The 20161-nt window shown below is 35.9% G+C and overlaps 4 protein-coding genes across 5 annotated transcripts; 3 read left to right on the top strand and 1 right to left on the bottom strand.

Moving 5' to 3' along the window:
* The first annotated feature begins 1087 nt into the window (after positions 1 to 1087).
* Positions 1088 to 4012, top strand: Tgs1 (Trimethylguanosine synthase 1). Its single transcript, XM_090157058.1, has 6 exons — positions 1088 to 2560; positions 2617 to 2936; positions 3004 to 3135; positions 3387 to 3600; positions 3660 to 3738; positions 3796 to 4012. Exons 1-6 carry the CDS (start codon positions 1278 to 1280, stop codon positions 3901 to 3903), a joined length of 2136 nt encoding a protein of 711 aa, XP_090013184.1. The 5' UTR covers positions 1088 to 1277; the 3' UTR covers positions 3904 to 4012.
* Positions 3940 to 4737, bottom strand: sqh (Myosin regulatory light chain sqh). Its single transcript, XM_090157057.1, has 3 exons — positions 4535 to 4737; positions 4239 to 4468; positions 3940 to 4182 (listed from the first exon to the last, which is right to left on the bottom strand). The coding sequence occupies exons 1-3, from the start codon at positions 4719 to 4721 to the stop codon at positions 4075 to 4077; spliced, it is 525 nt and encodes a 174-aa protein (XP_090013183.1). The 5' UTR covers positions 4722 to 4737; the 3' UTR covers positions 3940 to 4074.
* Positions 4738 to 5776: 1039 nt separating this feature from the next.
* gny (ALG6 alpha-1,3-glucosyltransferase garnysstan) lies at positions 5777 to 8234 on the top strand. Its single transcript, XM_090157054.1, has 8 exons — positions 5777 to 5954; positions 6090 to 6264; positions 6334 to 6756; positions 6825 to 6960; positions 7222 to 7392; positions 7456 to 7526; positions 7595 to 7802; positions 7953 to 8234. The coding sequence occupies exons 1-8, from the start codon at positions 5861 to 5863 to the stop codon at positions 8148 to 8150; spliced, it is 1476 nt and encodes a 491-aa protein (XP_090013180.1). The 5' UTR covers positions 5777 to 5860; the 3' UTR covers positions 8151 to 8234.
* Positions 8235 to 8337: 103 nt separating this feature from the next.
* On the top strand, positions 8338 to 13280 carry LOC149932410 (uncharacterized). 2 transcript variants are annotated; one of them, XM_090157056.1, is made up of 3 exons: positions 8338 to 9457; positions 9535 to 9611; positions 9687 to 13280. In XM_090157056.1, the coding sequence occupies exons 1-3, from the start codon at positions 9238 to 9240 to the stop codon at positions 10230 to 10232; spliced, it is 843 nt and encodes a 280-aa protein (XP_090013182.1). In that variant the 5' UTR covers positions 8338 to 9237; the 3' UTR covers positions 10233 to 13280. The 2 variants fall into 2 exon arrangements, with proteins under 2 accessions (XP_090013182.1, XP_090013181.1); XM_090157055.1 differs by having other exon boundaries at positions 9535 to 13280.
* Positions 13281 to 20161: the final 6881 nt, after the last annotated feature.

Raw genomic sequence — 20161 nt, 5'->3', positions numbered from 1 at the left:
CACGGCGGCAGCATTCTAGTTACCTATGAGATTTCTATGATTCGATTAAGCGTTCTAGTTTGTTATCCGATTTCTATGCCCAGAACAGGCGAAAAAACACCTAATATAGAGGGAGTAATCTAGCTTTGTCGTCTGCTTAAATTTCGTTTCACGAAAACATGACGGGCAAGCTTTTTATAAATAACCTTTAAATAACTCCCTTCTTACTCCAAATCTTTTTTTTCGTCAAGACAGAATTGAAGTAAAATTACGTCATATGACTACACTTATTAACCTGCTCAAAAAACCCTATTATCAGCTCCCCTGTAGCAGTGGATTCCCGGACTCCCGGTTCCCCTTCTTGTACGTAGGAGGATTCAAGTGTACCTGGAGAAGAAATTTGTATTCCCCCGACCAATGCCTCGCGGCTCGGCTACAACTGTCGCCTGGTATGTCAAATACTTGGACATAACGTTTTTAGCGCCACCTACAAAGCTTCAGAGTAACCTAGGAGTTACCAAAACATTCGTCTGCTAGACAGTATTTCGAACTTTAACGGTTTTTAGCTTAGGCCACGTCGAAGAAATTTGCCCGAAAACTATATAATTTCAAAAAAAGTTGCAATGTATGTTAAGTTTTAAATTTAATTATGGGGAAATATTGTTGCTTTGACAACTGTCGTAGCGATTCTAGGTGCCATAAAAATATAATTTTTTATCCAGTTCCTAAACCTAACACGTGGTCATAGTTCACATTTTCCCCACTAGATGGCTCCGTTGTAGTTTTATGTCCAAGGGTTTGAGGCTTTGAGCAGCCTCTCCCGTGCAGGCTTGGATATAAGGTTTATTTCTAAACTGGTCTATTTGGCCAGTGACTCCCAACTCTTGAATTATTTAAGTGGTCACGTAGACCAGTTGGTTAATAATACGGTAGATAATTTTGAATTAATAAACTGGACACTGGACCAGTGAACCCCTAGCTTTTGAATAAAAAAACTAGTCTGAGCAATTAATAAACTGGTCTTTGACCCAGTGACCACCGCTTATTTCCAAGCCTGCTCCCGTGGCCCCCCCCCCCCCCCGGATTCTTCTCCAGGTACACTTGAATCCTCCTAGCTTGGACACAGCGCGTAATTTACGACTCCCTTATCCTGGCTGCACCCAAGGTTCTTACAAGCGGCACTATAGGGCTAACCCATGGACTAACCCATGGACTAACCCCAAGATCAAAATTCATTATTTGGAAGCCACGCTGGTTTGGTTCACAGCTACGAAAGAAAGCTTAAAGCTCCTTTATTTATGGAAGTTGTGTTCAATGAGAAATCTACTAGTTTCGAAGCGGTTTGCGTTTTTTCACAAGTGTTTTTGCACTGCAGCAAGTTTCCTCGTGAAAATTGTGAAAACCCCAAATTAAATCTTAGAGTTTGGTCAAGTAGTGAAGATGAAGATGAATTGGACAAACGTGATCTTGGGGGATGTGAATTTTCTGACACAGAAAACATAACAAAATGTCATCTCTCAGAGACTGATGATTCGATAATATGGTTATATAGTAATGGTGACCAATGTGAGACTCAATATCTTGAAACAACAGTAGATTCAGAAGAAATAATGTTGATGGAGAGAATGGGGTTACCAATTTCATTTGGGAAGCAAACAAACATGCAGACAAATAAAAATGCTACCAAAATCAAAGCAAAAAAGAAAAAAAAATCAAAGAATAAATCTAAATTTAGGTTAAACAATAATCTTAATATAGATAATTTCATGAGAAGAATACAGTGTCTGAGCATTGAAAATGAAGTGAACATAAATAAAATCTGTGATATTTTGTCTTTGGCTCATTGGACAAGGCTGCTTGAGGCAAAATTTGGTTTTCTGAAGGATATACTCTACACTGAATTATCGTTTAGAAATAATCTTGTGATTTGCTTATTGAAAGGATTCATATTCCCCCCAATCCAGTTATGTTCTACTAACTCATCTGTTCAATTGAATACCTTTTCAGGAATACAAACATTGCCAGAAAGAACTATAAATTTAATATTTGAAACTTTAGAACTTCAAGATAGATTTATTTGGCAATTGCAAGCCTTTAATTCATCAGTATCAATGACAACAACATCCACTCTGAATGTTTTAGAAGAAGCTTTTAATAATTTTTGGAATGATAATGGCTATACCTTAGTTTTGGAATCATGGAAATTGAAATATTCTGATTATATGTATAGTGACAGTGCTCAAGATTGTAGCGAAACAAACAGTATGCCTACTTCATTACAGACAGAATCCAATGGGAATAGCAACTCTGACTATGATGTACTTTGGGAAGATCTCTGGAATGAACACTGGGTGATTGTCTGTGAAGAAGAAAAGGAAAGGTTTTATAAAGAACACGGCAATGACACAAATGAACCCCAAAGCTCAAATGAAAATAGTATTGACACTTCTACAGATGTAAATATTGCTCAAGGGAATTCTAACTCAGGACATGCATCGTCAAAAGCATTAGTCCAGAAACACTGTGCAGAGGGAAGTGATGATGAACCACCGGAAGAGAAGTCAATTGATAAAAAACGAAGGTAATTTCAATATTAGGAACTTAATGCATAATAAACTTAACTGATATATTTCTTAGTCATGAAGAAGATTTGGAGGAAAGTGCTGACTTTAGCATTCAATTTAAAAAGGCTGGATTATTAGTTCAAGTTGAAGGAGCTGACGTTCCAATTCCAATGAATATAATTCGTCATCTAAACCTGAAACCAATAAATGAACAGCCACCAAAACAAGATAGTTTCACTGAATTTGGGTGTAATAAAATGAACAGAAAGAAGAAAAATAATAAATGTAAAGGAATACCAGATGAAATGCGTTTGAATCCAGAGTTGGCTAAATATTGGCATCAACGTTACAGACTATTCTCCAAATTTGACAAGGGAATCAAGCTTGATGCTGGTAAATTTTTATGTGGTATTTGCGGCTTAATATCAATGTTCATTTAAAATATTCCAATTTTATTTAGAGTCATGGTATTCTGTGACACCAGAAAGAATAAGTAAGCACATTGCCAGGAGGTGTCAAAGTGACTATCTTGTGGATGCATTTTGTGGTGCTGGTGGTAACACGATTCAGTTTGCATTTACATGCCAACATGGTATCTAAAGTGTTACTAACAAGGAGACTACCTGAGGTGTTTATCTCCGATTTCTTTCAAACTCTGGTGGTAAGTAGACCGTGTAACTTGAAAATCCCTAAATGGGTAGATAAGAATGGGATAGATGTTCAAGTTACACAAAGGTGTACCTACCACCCGAGTTTGAACAAAATCGGAGATAAACAGCTCGGATAGTTTCCTTGTAAGTGTAATCAAAGTGAAGCGATAGCTAATCAAGGTTTTCTTGTTAGTTTTGGCAATTGATATAGACCCAATGAAAATTGAGCTAGCACGTCACAATGCCAATGTCTATGGTGTGGCCCATAGAATAGAGTTTGTGGTTGGAGATTTTATGGAAATTGGAAAATATTTGCGGGCAGACGTTGTTTTTGTCAGCATGCCTTGGGGTGGACCTGAATATTTGAACGAAGAGACCTATGATTTGAACAACACCATTCCTAACTGATATCCTTTATTATTGTTTTTTTTGGTAATATTGCTTTTATTTCCTTAATAATGGCTACTTTTGAAATTATGGAGCTCTGTCAAAAGATTACCCAGAACATAGTTTTATTTGTTCCAAGAAACAGCAACAATAATCAGGTATTTAATGAGCAAAAAGTTGGTTTTCTTCATTGTTTAATAATGTATAATATATAGTTAGTGAAAATGGCTGGTCATGGAAATAAAGTGGAAATTGAACAGAATATTCTGGACAAAAAACTAAAAACTATTACAGCGTATTATGGTAATCTTGTTGAAAAATGAAAATGTATAATTAACTTTTTTACAACAGTATACTAAATTACTTTTAAAAATGTTTATTAAAGTATAAATCATACTAAGAGCACATATCTTAAATACAGCTTAGTTATAAAAGCTCTAAGAAAAAATACTTTGAATAATTTTTATAATTTTAAGATTCAAATTGGAATATTTCTACTGGTCATCTTTTTCTTTGGCCCCATGCTTCAAAATACGGGTAAATTCCAAGTAGTCAAACATACCGTGTTTGTCAATTGGAGCTTCTCTGTACATTTCATCAACCTGTAAAAGGAAAATGTCATTAGCAATTCTAAAGATAATAGCAACATAATTTATACATCTTCATCAGTGAATCTGTCTCCCATGCTGGTAAGTAGTTCTCGTAGTCTCTCTTCGTGAATGAAGCCACCATTTTCCTCATCAAAGCAAGCAAAAGCATTCTTTATAACTTCTTCCGGATCAGTACCCTGCAACCTTTCACCAAAAAGTGTCAGGAACATTGTGAAATTTATAGGTCCAGGTGCTTCGTTCATCATTGATTCAAGGAAAAGATCCTCCGGATTTTTTCCTACATAAATTTAAAATTTTGTTAAGTTAAGTGTTTTGATATCTGTACAAAAATATTAATAAGTACCTAATGAAGCCAACATATCATGAAGATCTTCTTTGTCAATAAAACCATCCCGGTTTTGATCTATCATATTAAACGCTTCTTTGAATTCCTGAATTTGAGCCTGATCAAACATGGCAAATACATTGGAAGTTGCCCTTTGCGCTCTCTTTTTAGTGGCTCCACGGCCTCTTGCTTTTCGACTAGACATGGTGAAAGCCTTTTGCCTATAAATAAGAAAAATATTCCAATTAATTAAATACAACACTCAATAACCTTTAAAATCAAATTTAAAAACTTCCCTAGTTACCAGAGAGTATATTTTAACATCCTAAATAATATAACAAAAATAAATCTAATCCTGCTTTTAAGACCTTTTCCTTTAAAATGCTGTTGGAAATAAGAATTCGGGTTAACCCAAAAATTATTTTGCCAGACGCAAAATGCTATTCCCTTATTTGACCATGTTTTACTCAATCACTATATAAACAAAGAAGCCTTTCAATATGACCTATTTTTTTTGTACTTCTATATGATTACGGTGCTATAAAGCACACAGGATATAAGTATTAGCTTGAAGGGAGGTTCTTGCATAAAAACAACATTGATTTCTAAGCTCACTACTAAGTCTTAATGGTAAATTAAGGGGATTATACGGAGGAAGTCATGTAATTAACAATACAAATTTTAGTGCCGATTGCAAAACCTTATACTAACACTGATAAGCCAAATAGCTAAACCATATGAACTTAACTTATGAATTAAACTTTATTTAAAATTATCACGTAGGAGTTGTTTACTGAGATTTTTAAATCATAATTTGTAGTAACGAAACACCACACCCAACTTATATCAAGGATTTCACCCAAGTTTTCTAAGAAGGATCAGATTTTTAGAGAATCAAAGTCTTAGTTAAAAGCCTATGAACCCTTAACAAAATCGAACTCTAACGTAATATTTTTATAAAGCAAGAACATTTGTACTTACTGATTGAACAATTACGATAAAATTTTCAAATAAAACTTAAACTATTTTTTAAATATTTCAAAGGAGGCGAGTGACACTGACACTTTGTAGTTTTTTTTCAATGACTATATTAAGATGACGTCACGTATTATACATTTCAATCTATTTGATTTTCATTGGTTAAATATGATAAAACGTCACGCTGTTTGTGTGCTTCAAAATACCCAATAATAAAGGCGATATTTCTCCTTTTTTTGCGGTAGAAGACATTTCGAAATTTTGTTGGGTTTTTTTGCGCTAGAACAGCCTTTACGAAATTTTGTTGGGTTTTCGTTTCATGAGTTTAATGCAATCCATTTTCATCTTATTTATGACCTATTTGACATGATGTATTTTTCGAGGCATGATGCTGTTTTGTATTTTGGAATATTGTTTTCATTATATACTCGTTGGAGCGCTTCTATTTATTCCTATTCCGGTAATTATTAAAATATCTCAGAGGCCTTTGCTGTATTGACACGCACATGACATATTTGACATTTGTTAAGCCTTGGCTTCTGGTATAAGTTTTCCTGAATACGATGAAGTTAAAAGGTATTATTTCTTACTTTAGGAGCTGGTAAGCCACCTTTGTATGGTGATTATGAAGCCCAAAGACATTGGATGGAAGTTACTGTGAATCTTCCCGAGAGAGAATGGTACAAGAATAGTACTCTCAATGATTTAGAATATTGGGGCCTTGACTATCCACCATTAACGGCCTACCATAGTCTTCTTTGTGGCTACATGTAAGAGCATGCCTAGTATAATTGTGTAATGTCGATATATAGTTGTCACTAATTTCATTAAAAAAACAGAGCCCAGTGGATTAACAGTGATTGGACTGCTTTGTTAAAATCACGGGGCTATGAGAGTGAAGATCATAAACTTTTCATGCGAACTACAGTTCTTGTTGCTGATGTCGCAATTTATTTCACTGCCATTGTTTTCTTTTGGAATATTATATCCAATCCATTTAAAGCCAGAAACAAAGCCATAGCTATTACTCTAACATTGTTGTACCCAGGATTAATTGTCATTGATCATGGTCATTTTCAGTACAACTGCGTCAGTTTGGGCCTGTTTTTGTGGGCAGTCTTATTCATCTACATGGAATTGGATTTAGTTGCATCGTCAACATTTGTATTGGCATTAAACTATAAGCAAATGGAACTTTATCATGCAATTCCATTTTTTGCGTATCTATTTGGAAGCTGCGTTAAAAAGGGCATTGTTGAAGGGTATGTATATTATTTAATAAGTATTCCTTGAGTTACAAAATATTTTGTAATAAAAATGTAATATATAGAACGAAAAGGTTTGTGTCATTGGGACTTATAGTTGTGGCAACATTTGCAGTGTGTTGGACACCATTTATCATGGATAAAGAAACCCCATTTCTGGTTCTTAAGAGATTATTCCCAGTGGCCCGAGGATTGTATGAAGTAAGAGTTTTTAAAGGAACGTTATCAGTAGAAATGCAGTCAAAAATAGTGAATAGCTACAATTGGAATTTTGCCGTTATCAATAATAACAAGGAAGCTATAAGCATTTTTATTTGACCAAAATTGTGACTAGCTTACTGGGAAACAACCAAAATCTGGTTTCTTTCTTGCTATTATTGATAGTTGCAAAATTCCAATTGAGGGGTGTAATTTTCCCTTAAAATTCTTTTGATAAACTTTTTAAATGTTGATTTTTCCTAGGATAAAGTTGCAAACTTTTGGTGTGCTGTTTCGGTTGTTTTAAAATTAAGAAATATCTTCTCCAACCATTCTTTGGTTCTGATCAGTGGTGTATCAACCCTTTTAGCGTGCCTACCATCAGCTTGGCACCTTTTTCTAAACCCCAACTTCAGTGCTTTTAAGCTTTCTCTGGTTTGATAGTTATCTTTTATTTAATGACTTCATTCAGGAATTTACTAAATGTTTGTCCCTCAGATCAATTGTTCACTGGCATTTTTCTTATTTTCGTATCAAGTTCACGAGAAAAGTATTTTACTTGTGTCAATGTAATTTTTTTAGTCAAAATAATATTAGTTGATAAAGAATTAATTTTATCATTATATTTTACTAATAGACCGTTTCTGCTGTTGATGGATGAACACCCAATTTTAACTACTTGGTTCTCGGTGGTTTCAACATTCAGTTTGCATCCGTTACTTATCAAGGATGGTCTGAACATCCCATACTTCGCATTGACTGTGATATTTGGCGCTGTTGCCATTCAATCTTACAAGGACTCTTGGATTCGACTAAAGAAACAGCGGCTCTATGTCAAACTGATTGTGAGTGTGCTTTGATTTAACTTAACGTTTAAAAAATGCACTGGGAATGTTTGGTTAGAATTCACTGTTCTTAGTTTTTGCAACTCGTATTTTTTTTAGTTAGGTATTCATAACATTTTTAATGAGTGTTTGTGTTATTGCATTTAATAGATGCTGAGCTCATTATCAGGCTGTATTGTCTTGAGCGTGGCTCCCTTGGTTTTTCGCAAACCATCTCGTTATCCGGATTTGTTTACTGTTCTTAATGCAGAATTAAGTTGCCTTCATTTCTTAATTTTCTTTACGTATTGCAATTGGCTGCAACTACGTCGATCTCAAACTTTTACTCAGATCAGAAAGATGCAATAGGATGTCATATTTGGTTTGTTTAGTGTTTTTATCATTCTAGTCTACCGATTTTTACTATTCATTAAAAAGGGTTGTTTTAATATACTTTTGTGGCTAATTAACTTTTGAACCCCCCCCCCATCCGTTTTAACTTTTACTCAAATTAGAAAGATTAGAAAGATGCAATAGTTATATTTGGTTTGTGTAGTGTTCTCATTATTATAGTTTTCCCATTTTCCTATTCATTACAAAGGTTCATATTTTATTATAGACCAGCGTCCCCCAAGGTTTCCATACAGAAAACGTGTTAACACTTTCAAAACACAGGAGAAGCTTTCTTAAAAATCACTTTAAGTTTATCCTATTCCTCTAAAATTCATAAAAAATCCCACGAACGATTTGACAACAATGTATCAGTCTGAGTCTGATAAGATTTAAGATGGCGTTAGGTGCTTCCTTTTAAGTAGTTTACTAAAGCTGCACATAGATGGCAAAAGTAGCGCGGCGCAAAGAGAGGGATTGTTTTGTTTGGCACTTGCTAAAAGTAAAGCGACCCTGGGATATCTGCAAACTGATTCCTATTAGTATTATAATTGAAGCCTCTGACTATGCAGTAGTATCCACCAATAACTGCCTACATCATGTAAGAGCCTCCCTGTATAATTGTTTAATGTCGATATATAGTTTATACTAAAAAGATCTCGGTTGATTAAGTGATTGGACTGCTCAATTAAAATCACGGGGCTATAAGAGTGACGATTTTAAAAATAAGGAAAAGTTACCCCAACTGCATTATAAAATACCTACCCGAACCTGACAGTGTAAACCTGCTAAAATTGATAACCACACGTGGGTGTGTTTTTAATAAAGTTCCATAATGAATGTGCTTAGACCGTTTCGTATTTTACGAAGGATATCGTAGGCATAGGCTTAGTTCTAAGCTCCGCCTTAATACGACCACCATGACATTATTCTACGTCAAATTCTACATGCAAATTTACGAATTTAGTTTTGACATGAACATTTTGTCGTTTTCTAATAATTTTACGCTACGTAGATTGGTCTAGGTTTAAATTATTGAATTGCGTTTAATATTACCAATTCTGAAATGTCTAAGTGTATCATCAATAGTTGTAACAGTAGAAGAAATTGGAAAAGTACCATATCATATTTTCGAATACCAGCCAAAATTACTAATCAGTGCGATAAAACTAAAGAGCTATCGTCATTACGAAGGCTCAAGTGGTTTGAGATTATTAATCGTGAGGATGTTAATGAGCACACTGCAAATCCAAGTACAGTAGTTTGTGGATTACATTTTGTTTCTGGTAAGTCTAAGCTTAACCCAATGCTATGATGCCAATAATAGAATTAAACCTGGGTTTTAATACAAAATCAATTGTAGGTAAACCAGCCAAACTATTTGATGTGTCAAATCCTGACTGGGTACCAACTCTGAGATTGGATGATGAAAATGAAAAGGTTACAGTCAAAAATGATTCTCTACAAAATATTAAAATGAAACAACATTCATTCTTTGATATCAACATCCCTCAGTCAAGGCAACTCAAATCTCCCAACTGCTCAGCTGAAGTAACTGCAGCAGTAGTACCTTTGGAACTGGTGCATACGCAGACTTTCATGAGTGTTAAAGAAAATGTTGAATCAGATAGTGAGCCTATCATAAACTGGCAAAATTCAATTGCTGTTCCTTTGGATTGTGAAACTTTCATTTTACCTATTTCAATGGATGTCTTCACTACCACTATGGATTACTCACCTTCAATTTCAGATCATTCTACTCAGTTTTGTTTTGGTTCAATGTCATCCAAGGATATCTCAACATCAACTGCAGATGGTTCAGTCTCAACCAAGGTTATCTCAACGTCAATTACAGATGGTTCAGTCTCAACCAAGGATATCTCAACGTCAACCACCAATGGTTCAGTGTCAACTACTATGAATACAGATCCCTACAATTATAAGCACAGCATAGAATGTCAGACTGAACTCTCAATGTGTGATATATTGGCTCTAGAGAATGATAATTTATGCTTGCGTGAAGAATTGCACACTCTTAAGTCAAAAAGAACTGCAAATTGAATTTAAAGAGAAGAATTTTGAAGGAAACAATGAAAGTCTGGTAAAATTTTACTGGTTTGTGTTCATATAAGTCTATAAGATTCTATTTATAGAGCTATAACATGGTCACCATATAAATACCACAACGCTTGTAATTTTTTTATTGGTATTACGCCTCATTAAGTTTTATTTGGTATGGTTAGTGAGGAAGAATCAGTGATAAATAATTTAAATATGTAATGGAACATAGAGGTTTATTGAACCATATCTTACTCAGTGACTTGGTTTGGTAGACCAAGATTTTCATATTATTCGAGGGGGTAGCTACTTAATAATAATAATAATAATCAGCTAGGCCAATACCCAAGGCACCACCTTAGGCCCAAGTCATCTAGCGACTTCATTATGCCTTTAAACAGGTGGCCGGATTACAATGCGTAGGAGGGTGGTAGCAAGCCCTACATGCCACGCGAGCCAACAGCTCCCTACTAAGTAATAAGGTGTACTAATCGAAGGTGAAATCGCTTAAAGAAAACAATGAGAATCTAGTGGAAGTAGTAATCATGAATACAAAGATTTTACTAGTGCCTACTCCATCAATATTTCTGAAAGATTGTGTTGTAATAACCTAGCGATACCGTCATTTACTAAACGATAAATTCTGGCTAGCAGACGACAAAATCCGATTTCTTCTCTTTACACCTTTTCAGAAGGAGTAAAAAGAGTAGCCCTAATACTCTGGAATAAGCGAATAGTTTATGGGGCAGAGTAATTCGTATCCTTGGAACAGGCGAATAAAACGTTAAAGGTTAAAAAGAGTACACTTTTAGTCCGAGAACAGGCGAAAAGTAACCACTTAGAGATGGTAACTAATAGCGTTTTCCATTTGACTGCTCTCGAGCGCTCTAGATCGATCTGATCAACATTTTATGTTCCATTTGCGTGCTCGGATCTGCTACGATCAAGTTTCGCGTGTTCCATTTCCCGCTCTCGGATGGTCCGAGATCGGCCAAATCTGATCTGCCGATTTCGACAGATCAACGTATCAAGATCTAGATCAGAGCAAATTTTTGCGTGTTCCTTTTATAGCGATTTCCACTGGGGGATTTCGGGCGCTCCGGGAGCGCTCGTGATGAGATTTCGTCCTCCACTGGGAAATCGAGAGCAGCTCGCGACGAGATCCGTGTCTTCCACTGGCAATCTCGCTCTCACAGCGAGCGCTCTGAGAGCGAAAATTTTGATCCGAGAAATTCGACGGATCGACAGATTTCGAGCGGTTTTCGTGATTTTTAAAAATGGCGGAACTAGATAGGACAATAAATATTCGGGCTGCTTATTTGTTTATAGAATCGTCTTCGGATAGTTCCGACGAAGAAATAAAGGCAATTCTTTTAAGGCAAACGCCGGAAATAGTATAAAGGCCTAAAATAATAAGATATATAGAGGATGTGGTATATTCCTACTCCGAAAATGAAGTAAGTTCTCCTTTACGCCTAGGCTTAACCATGGATGATTAATAAAGTTTATCGAAAATGCTCGCCCCGAGAGTTGCTTTTAAAACGAGGTTGTATTTCACTGGGAAACTCGCTCGACCGCGATCCTTGGAAATCTCGACACGAGCTGTGACGTCGAAATCGATTTCAGGGCGCTCTCGGAGCTTCCCAATGGAAATCGCTATTAGTTTTGTTGGCAAAATGGCAGACCAAGACGCGAAAATTCAAATATGTTCATGGAATGTTCCATTTTCGGTTTACTCTAGTCGATTGGGGCGAGTTCTATGACGTCAGAGACAGATTCGGAGCGAATCTCGAGCAATCAAATGGAAAACGCTATTAGAAGAGAGGTAAGAAGGTTACACCCCTTGATGAAATTGATTGAATTTGTCGCACTCTAACTAATTTATATCCCTCGGTGCTATGCCCATTTAATAAACATGAAACTGATTTATATAATTCCAAATATCTCCATATAAAAAATGGTTCTCTGCTCTGCTAGTCTGCTATCTGCTTGAAGAAAATCCTGTGGGGTCAAATAATCACGTGACCGTCATGGCCGGCCTAAACTCGTTACCTCGGTAACGAAAACAGGCCACACCCATGAGCTACAAGCTTCGAATATATATTTGTTTACATAAGTTTTGGATATGTACGGGCAGAGTATATATCAAATTTATTGACCTCACATATTTGTGGCATCGAAAATAAAAAATAAATTAAATGCAACGTCGGGTTTTTTCAAATCTTATTAAAATAACGGAAATACCCGCGTAACCCCTAACCATGCCCTAACCCACCATACATTTCCCCCCGTTATTTTGACTGTTTTCATTTTTAGCTCCAACCCCTATGAAAAAATAAGTTTGTTCAACTTTGTTGCCGCGTAATTATACAAATTTCTGCTTTTGAACAAGTTATTAAATGGTATTATGATAAAATAATCATGTATAATAACAAAATGCCAAGTACGCGCGAGGTTACAGTAACTTCATTCGGACATAAAATTTCCTATATCTGTAATGAACAGCTGGTTGTCACGGTAACCCCATTAGTACATAAACTTGGCTGATATTAGGGTTTTAAACTACGCGGGGGAAAAACAAAAGAATCGCGGCGGTGAACTAGTAACGATTTGCCGTTGACGCCCAACTTTTCGAAGCAAATTTTCGATCGAGAAAGCGGGCATTCAGAAAACATGTCCAGAATTTCAAAATAAAATGCATTTGTGGGTTTTGGTTTTTCACTTGGATTTGTGGAGCCTTAGAAATCCACGGATCTGTATTTTGGTTGGATTTGTATATTTTGTTGATACTTCTGTGGATTTTTTGGCGGAATTTCCAAATTTTTCTGACCGACCCTTGTACTATAGAGTAGTTTCAGTTCGTAGCTTTGGCTATGGTCGCCATTTTGTGCGGCATTTTTTCTCTATGGGAAAAAGCATAGGTGACGTCGTGTCACGTGATACTGAAATCACTGTATTAAAGAGTATAGTCGTCGCGCGATGAGCGTCGCCGATATATATCTGTGTTTTGGTTCGGTGCGTTGTAACATTATATTTATTTTATTTCATAAAAAAGTACATAATAATACGCCTAAGCCAATAGAAGCTTCTGTGGCGCCCTCTAAAAAAAGAAACTCACTAAAACAAATATTCACCAACAATAAATTATAATTTTGAAAAAAAATCCTAATGTTTCCTATCACATATAAATACATAGCTTAGCAGAGCTTTTTCCTATAATATGAGTAAAGAAGGTGATATATAGGTAGACCTGGGTCATTCGTTGCGGCCAAGAAGGGACAGTTATTTGAGTGGATAATAAATAGTATTAAATGTAAATTAATTCCAATAAAGTCTAGTTTTTGGGGTTACACACATACGAAATTAACGAGGCTACCGTATACATACCGACGCTGTATGTATATATCAAAACACACTAAAAACTACATAACCGTAATGGCAACCCCAATTGTTAACTACCCGTAAACCGCGTATTTGATTAATAAAAAAAACATTGAAGTTGTAACAAAGTGTACAACACCAATGTACAATTATCATCTTATGTATTGCTGTTTTCCTTTTCAGCCTATATATAGCGGCCATTTTGAAGTTAGTCGGCGAAATATATTTAAAACTAAATAATAATTTTTATTAAAACTTGTTTTTATGGTTACTTAGTGGAAAAGTACACTGTCTAGTAAATATATCAAATTTAGACTAAAGTTTACAATAATTACCTGTAAAATAGTCACGCTTGTATAAGTGTTGAGAACGGCGTCGTACTAGCCCAAGACCGAACGCGAACTTTATTATACCTTAAAAATTAAGTGTTTATAGTGTATTGACAATCGGTGAAAGTTTATCCTTCTAATCAGAAAAACAATTATTATAAAATAGTCCTCTTTTGTGTACTTTATACATGTAACTAATACTGTAGTATTTTAAAGCCTTTTCCGCGCATCGTTTGCGAATATTAGTGATTAATGAAAGGTAATAAAAATGGCCGCTATATATAGGCTGAAAAGGAAAACAGCTATACATAAGATGATAATTGTACACTTTGTTACAACTTCAACGTTTTTTTTTATTAATCAAATACGCGGCTTACGGGTAGTAAACAATTGCAGTTGCCATTACGGTTATGTAGTTTTTAGTGTGTTTTGATATATACATACAGCGTCGGTCACTATAAGGCCTCGTTAATTACGTATGTGTGTAACCCCAAAAACTAGACTTTATTGGAATTTATTTACATTTAAAACTGTTTATTAGCCACTCAAATACCTGTCCCTTCTTGGCCGCAACGAATGACCCAGGTCTACCTATATATCACCTTCTTTACTCGGCGTAGCTGAGCTTCTTAAGAACTATACACACATATATTTCTTGAAATGTTTTATTTGTTAAATTTTATAAATTATATATATATATATATATATATATATATATATATATATATATATATATATATATATATATATATATATACTCTCTCTCTCTCTCTCAATTTAAAAATGAACGTATTTAAACATAGAAATATACAATGAAAAGAAATAGTTTAAAGCATACATTGGCACTTATCAAACCAAAACTATATTAATGAACAGTTAACAATACATTACCAAAAAAAAATATATTTCTGTCCACTATGTTTACTGTTTAGTAAAATCGTAGACATATTTCTCCAGTTATACTTCTTTTCAACTATTTTTTAAGAAGTACAAAATTCTATGTTTTAAAAACATTTTCGCGTGAGTACAATTATACAGCTAGTAATGTTGTTCTACTTTTTTAAGTTATGGAATGAAATTGAGCCTTATCCAAAATCCCTATTTTAAATTAAATTTTTTGATCCCTCCTCGTGATCGCTGTGATTTCTAAACAACTTTACCGGGATCATTTTTGAAATTGTAAAATTAAAATTTATATTTTATATGTGCACAGTCTACATCTATGCAATTTTTCTGGCAAAAATAATTTCTTGGTTTTCACCAATCTTTTCATTTGCCTTAAAATTCCGTATTAGGTAGCCTGGATTTCTTAGTAGGAAAATAAATGAAACGAGAAAACACCCTTGATTTAAATGGAAACTAAAATACGGGTCACATGAAAGAAATACCTTAATTTAAGTAAAAACTAAGAGGGGTCATGCTATTATTTAAAATGGTGAGTGTACTTCGGGTAATAAGCCAGCTCTAGACATTTCGTAACGTTTTTTTAAAGCAACATTTTTTTGTTAATTCACGTTGACTATTCCAAAAGTGATGGTGCCACATGAAGTTGAAGGACAACAACGGCGTTTGAATTTAGTCACGCCTTTAGATAAATGCCCAAATTTATTTGGTTAACTAGTTCCCATCAGGACCTAAGTACTTCGAGGAATTAGAGAAAAACACTTGAATAAATTCATCATTATTTTTCGGAACTTTACAAGAATTGTGTTTTGTCCTTACAATGTCATGTCTCCAATACTTTATTGGAGAAACGTCTTCCAGACTCTTTGAAAATATTTCGTAACCTCACAACCATAATTAAAATAGAGTACGCCACTACTCCGACCAAGAGAATGGCTCCACAAGCTCTTATGCATTCTCTGATTTCCACAGCCACATGGGTTAAAGGTATTCTCGGCTTCACTTTGATCAAGTAATACAGGGTGTTTTTTTTTGCTCGAAAAAGTGATTGTTTTCAAAAACTATGATTTCTAGAAAGTTGAAATTTGTTCTGTACATTATACGTGCCGGGGGACACTTTCTACCAAAATTGCATCTAAATCGAAAAATATTTTCACGTTTTTTGAAAATTTAAATTTTAACCGCTAGGTGCTATAAGAAAATTGTCAATGAGAAAATTGTAGAGCGTTACCGAAAACGTACAAATAGCGTTGGGTGAAAAAAATAGACGTCTTTTTCACTGACAAAATATGACTTGAAAAAGTGACATGGCACACGTGTTTTGCAGTAAGCCAACTTCCAGTGAAAGACAGAGTAAACCGAAGATTTATGTAGTCGGCCTTTAATGCAATTTGGCTTGCAGTAAAACTCGCATTTGGGAAATTTTACATAGGCATAAGTACCATCCTTACAGAGCAACTCTTCACCACGGTTTACGAGATGAGACGCTCAACAACGGCTGGATTTTTGCAACTGGCTGCTAAATTCCGTGCACGACGACCCCCAATTCCTCCGCAACATGCTATTCTCGGATGAATCCTCGTTTGCAACAGACGGCCCTTACAATCACCAAAATAATCATGTTTGGGAAGACACAAATCCACACTGGGGATATGAACACCGTCACCAATTTCAATTTGGGCGCTTGAATGTTTGGATTGGTCTTGTTGGAAACCGGTTAATTGGTCCGGTATTCTTACCGCAAAATCTAAATGGCCAGAGTTATTTACAGGGTTGCCACGCGTTAGGGAAAACAGGGAATTTAAAAATGGGCCTAAAAAGTCAGGGAAATGTCAGGGAATTTTAAGAATTGGTAAAAATACAGGGAAAAGTCAGGGAATTCAATTTTATCTGGGCACTTTTTGAAGGTAATTTAACTCTAGATGTATTTTAAAGAAATGAATAAAAACCACTATTGCACAGTAAAATAGTTTTGTTTATTAAAACGCTACGGCTGTTTCGGCGCACTAACCGGCGTCGTCGTCAGGCGAATACAAAACTATTTTACTGTGCAATAGTGGTTTTTATTCATTTCTTTAAAATTTTAAATGTACAGGACAGTTCCACAATATTTGTATTTGTCTCTAGATGTATGACAAATTCCACGATTATCATTTATTTCCTTGAAAGTTTGGCTAATTTTTTCAACATTGCAATAACCTTTTTACTGAAATATAAGGCCATCTAAATTTATTAACTTCTGATAAAAGTAAAATATAAAAGAAAAAATTTGGCTTTAATAAGTCAGGGAAAATCTCTTAAAATGGTCAGGGAAAACAGGGAATTTGAATCTGAAAATTTCGTGGCAACCCTGATTTAGATTTCTTGAGAAATGAGCTAGAACAACAACTTGACGAACTGCCGTTGGTGCAACGAGCAAGACTGGGGTTTCAGCAAGACGGTGCCCCGCCTCATTACCACAGAGCCGTGAGAGATTACCTAAACCATAGACAGTATATATCCCTAAGGGGACGAGAAATCGCCTACCTTCCACTGCATTAACGTCGCTGTTTCTCTCACTGACGCTCTGTTATTGAAAGAGGGGGGGAAACACGTAAGCTTCTAAGCGCTTCAAATGACCTTGAAAGTTCCCGTTTTTAAAGTACGGCCGTCTTTATTCGGTTGGGGCCCTAGCATCGACACGAACTCTTGCAGCTGGCCGCAAAGCGACTGTGGTGGGGGTCTAAAAATCAGAGCGTATTCTCGTCCCCTTAGGGATATATACTGTCTATGCCTAAACTACGAATTTCCACAACGATGGATAGCGAGGAACGGTCCCGTACACTGGCCAGCAAGGTCGCCCGATCTGACTCCGTTGGATTTCTGTCTTTGGGGCTTCGTCAAGGACAAGGTGTACGCCACTCCGGTTGAGACCCTTTAAGAGCTGCGTCAACGAATTGTAAGCGCTTGCCGGGAAGTAACCCCGGAAATGATTGAAGCCGCCTTCGACAATATGATTGTTCGCGCCCAAGCCTGCATCGCAGCCGAAGGTGGTATTTTCGAAACGTACTCATTAATTTTGTTTGTAAGTAGTTAATCAAAATGAAGGACAGACTGTCCATATTTTGTGTCAAAAAAACGGTCCAAATTATGTGGCGCGGTTGGCCTCCAACATATTATCCGTTATTCTAGCCTTTTTTAAAAAAGGATATCGATTTCCTGCCAATAGTATAACAAGTTCGCCAAGAAGGCGATTTTAATATTTCGTGCCACACTTATTTATTACTTCTGCCCATACACGGCTTCGATAAGTAAGTGCCAAACTTATTTATTACTTCTGACCATACACGGCTTCGATAAGTAAGTGCCAAACTTATTTATTAATTCTGACCATACACGGTTTCGATAAGAAAGTGCCACACTTATTTATTACTTCGGACCATACACGGCTTCGATAAGAAAGTTCCACACTTATTTATTAATTCTGGCAAATACACGACTTCGATTAGAAAGTTCCACACCAGGTCTTTAAACACGCTATCGCAGTGTTGTGTACACCTTTCATTGGACGAGCCTTAAAGGCACACTGTCAAGGGCATTTGTTTTTAAAATGGATGTTGAGCTTCCTTTTTTTTAATCCAGGCGGCGCCACCGTCGCGACGCGACGCGCTAGAACTTAGTTCAACTTTCACCTAAGAAGAATCTATGTCCGTTTGATTAATCCACAGGCCCGTAGCCAGCGAGGGGGCCTGGCCCCCTCAAAAAGAATCTGAGAGTGCCCCGTTGTGCCCCTCAAAAAGTCTCGGTGCCCACTTAAAAATATTATTGTGCCCCTAGAAAAAAGTAAGTAAACAAAATCAATAAAATATGTCCTATTTACATATTATATTTAGTTCTGTCCAGCTGTACAAAATATATTATCACCTTTCGTGTACCTCGCTTTACTATATTAGTTCCCTTCCACGTGCGCCAAGTTGAAAGTTTAAGCTGTAGCAGAAACAATAATATGGGACGTAATCTGGTACAAATATTGATTTGACTATACTAACTAAGTCTAAGGTTAATTTCCCGTAGCACTGTAGTCTAACTGATAATGGTCGTCGTCGTGTATTCAGTGTTATCCAACTATTAATGGCGGCGTATTTCACTTAATTCCCTCCGTGTAGTTCTCAGTTTACAACGGCTTTAAAAAAACTCTGTCGAAGAACGGCCTTATCTGTATCATTGAGTTGGGAATAAATAGAGGTACAACCAAATCTGGCTGGCGCGGGACCTATTTCGTTCAATAAGGAGACTTTATCAACTTTATCGTTCTACCGTGGCGGCATCTGTCTCTAGTGGTGGAAACTATATTGCAATTGAATTTTTTCGCGAATCTGATGCGAAATTGAAATGTATGATTACTCGTAACAAACAAACCTTTGAAGTTGTTTAAAAATAATTTTATTATGTCAACACGATCCTTTTTAACTCAGGTTACGGTGAGTTAGCTAATAATTATTTATTTTTAGCCATATAACTTTACAAAGTATAGATGGCGCTACCACCTAATTATAAAGATGAATTTCATACAGTCTTATCAGAACAGGTCCCGCGTAACCATGGTAACCGAAATCATAATTGTAATTCTAGCAGTATTATTCCCAATTCAATGATCTGTATTCGATCTCGTTGGGAATTTAATTAGTATATAATATTAAATTATCGTTAGAACAGAACCAACGACGTAAGAAGTAAGGAAGAAAAGCAACTTGTTTGTTGAGAAATTAGTCCAAATCGTCATTTTAGAATGTAGTCTATATCGAAAGGCCATTATGGAGAAATTGGAGATTTCTAGTTGTTTAACCACGGACTGTAAATTTTAGAGGACCGGTATTCCCGAGGTATTTTACGCCCCGTTCACCGATCAGGCTGACGGGCGTCGCTCAAGATCATAATAAAAACTAAAGCGCGTGTCATTCGGTCGGCCAGATTTCCAGATAACATGCGGGGGGGGGGGGGGGTCTATCTCTATGCGTGGTACAAATGACCTTGACGGACTCTCTCTCTCTAGTTCGAAGTGATTGATGCTCGGGGAAACCAAAATTCTACAGGGGAAGGCAAGGCTTTACTCGTCCTCTAAAATTTACAGTCCATGGTTTAACAGACTTTAACAGAAAGAGTCTCTTACTTTTATAAATAATTTTATCAAGAATTCAGCAGATAATTATAGGTACTTATCTATTAGGTGTAAGTTTCTGTTACTTAATATTTTTAAAGCTCGTAACAAACAATCAAAACAAAACCCAAATTGGGGCAATCGATTAAAAAGTAAGTTTATATTTGTGCTATTGTTACATG

This window comes from Leiobunum rupestre, chromosome 8 (genome assembly GCF_980474605.1).
Source record: "Leiobunum rupestre chromosome 8, qqLeiRupe1.1.hap1, whole genome shotgun sequence".
NCBI classification, from domain to species: domain Eukaryota; kingdom Metazoa; phylum Arthropoda; class Arachnida; order Opiliones; family Sclerosomatidae; genus Leiobunum; species Leiobunum rupestre.
Note: the sequence above shows the minus strand (reverse complement) of the source record. Positions and strands in the feature narration are given on the sequence as shown.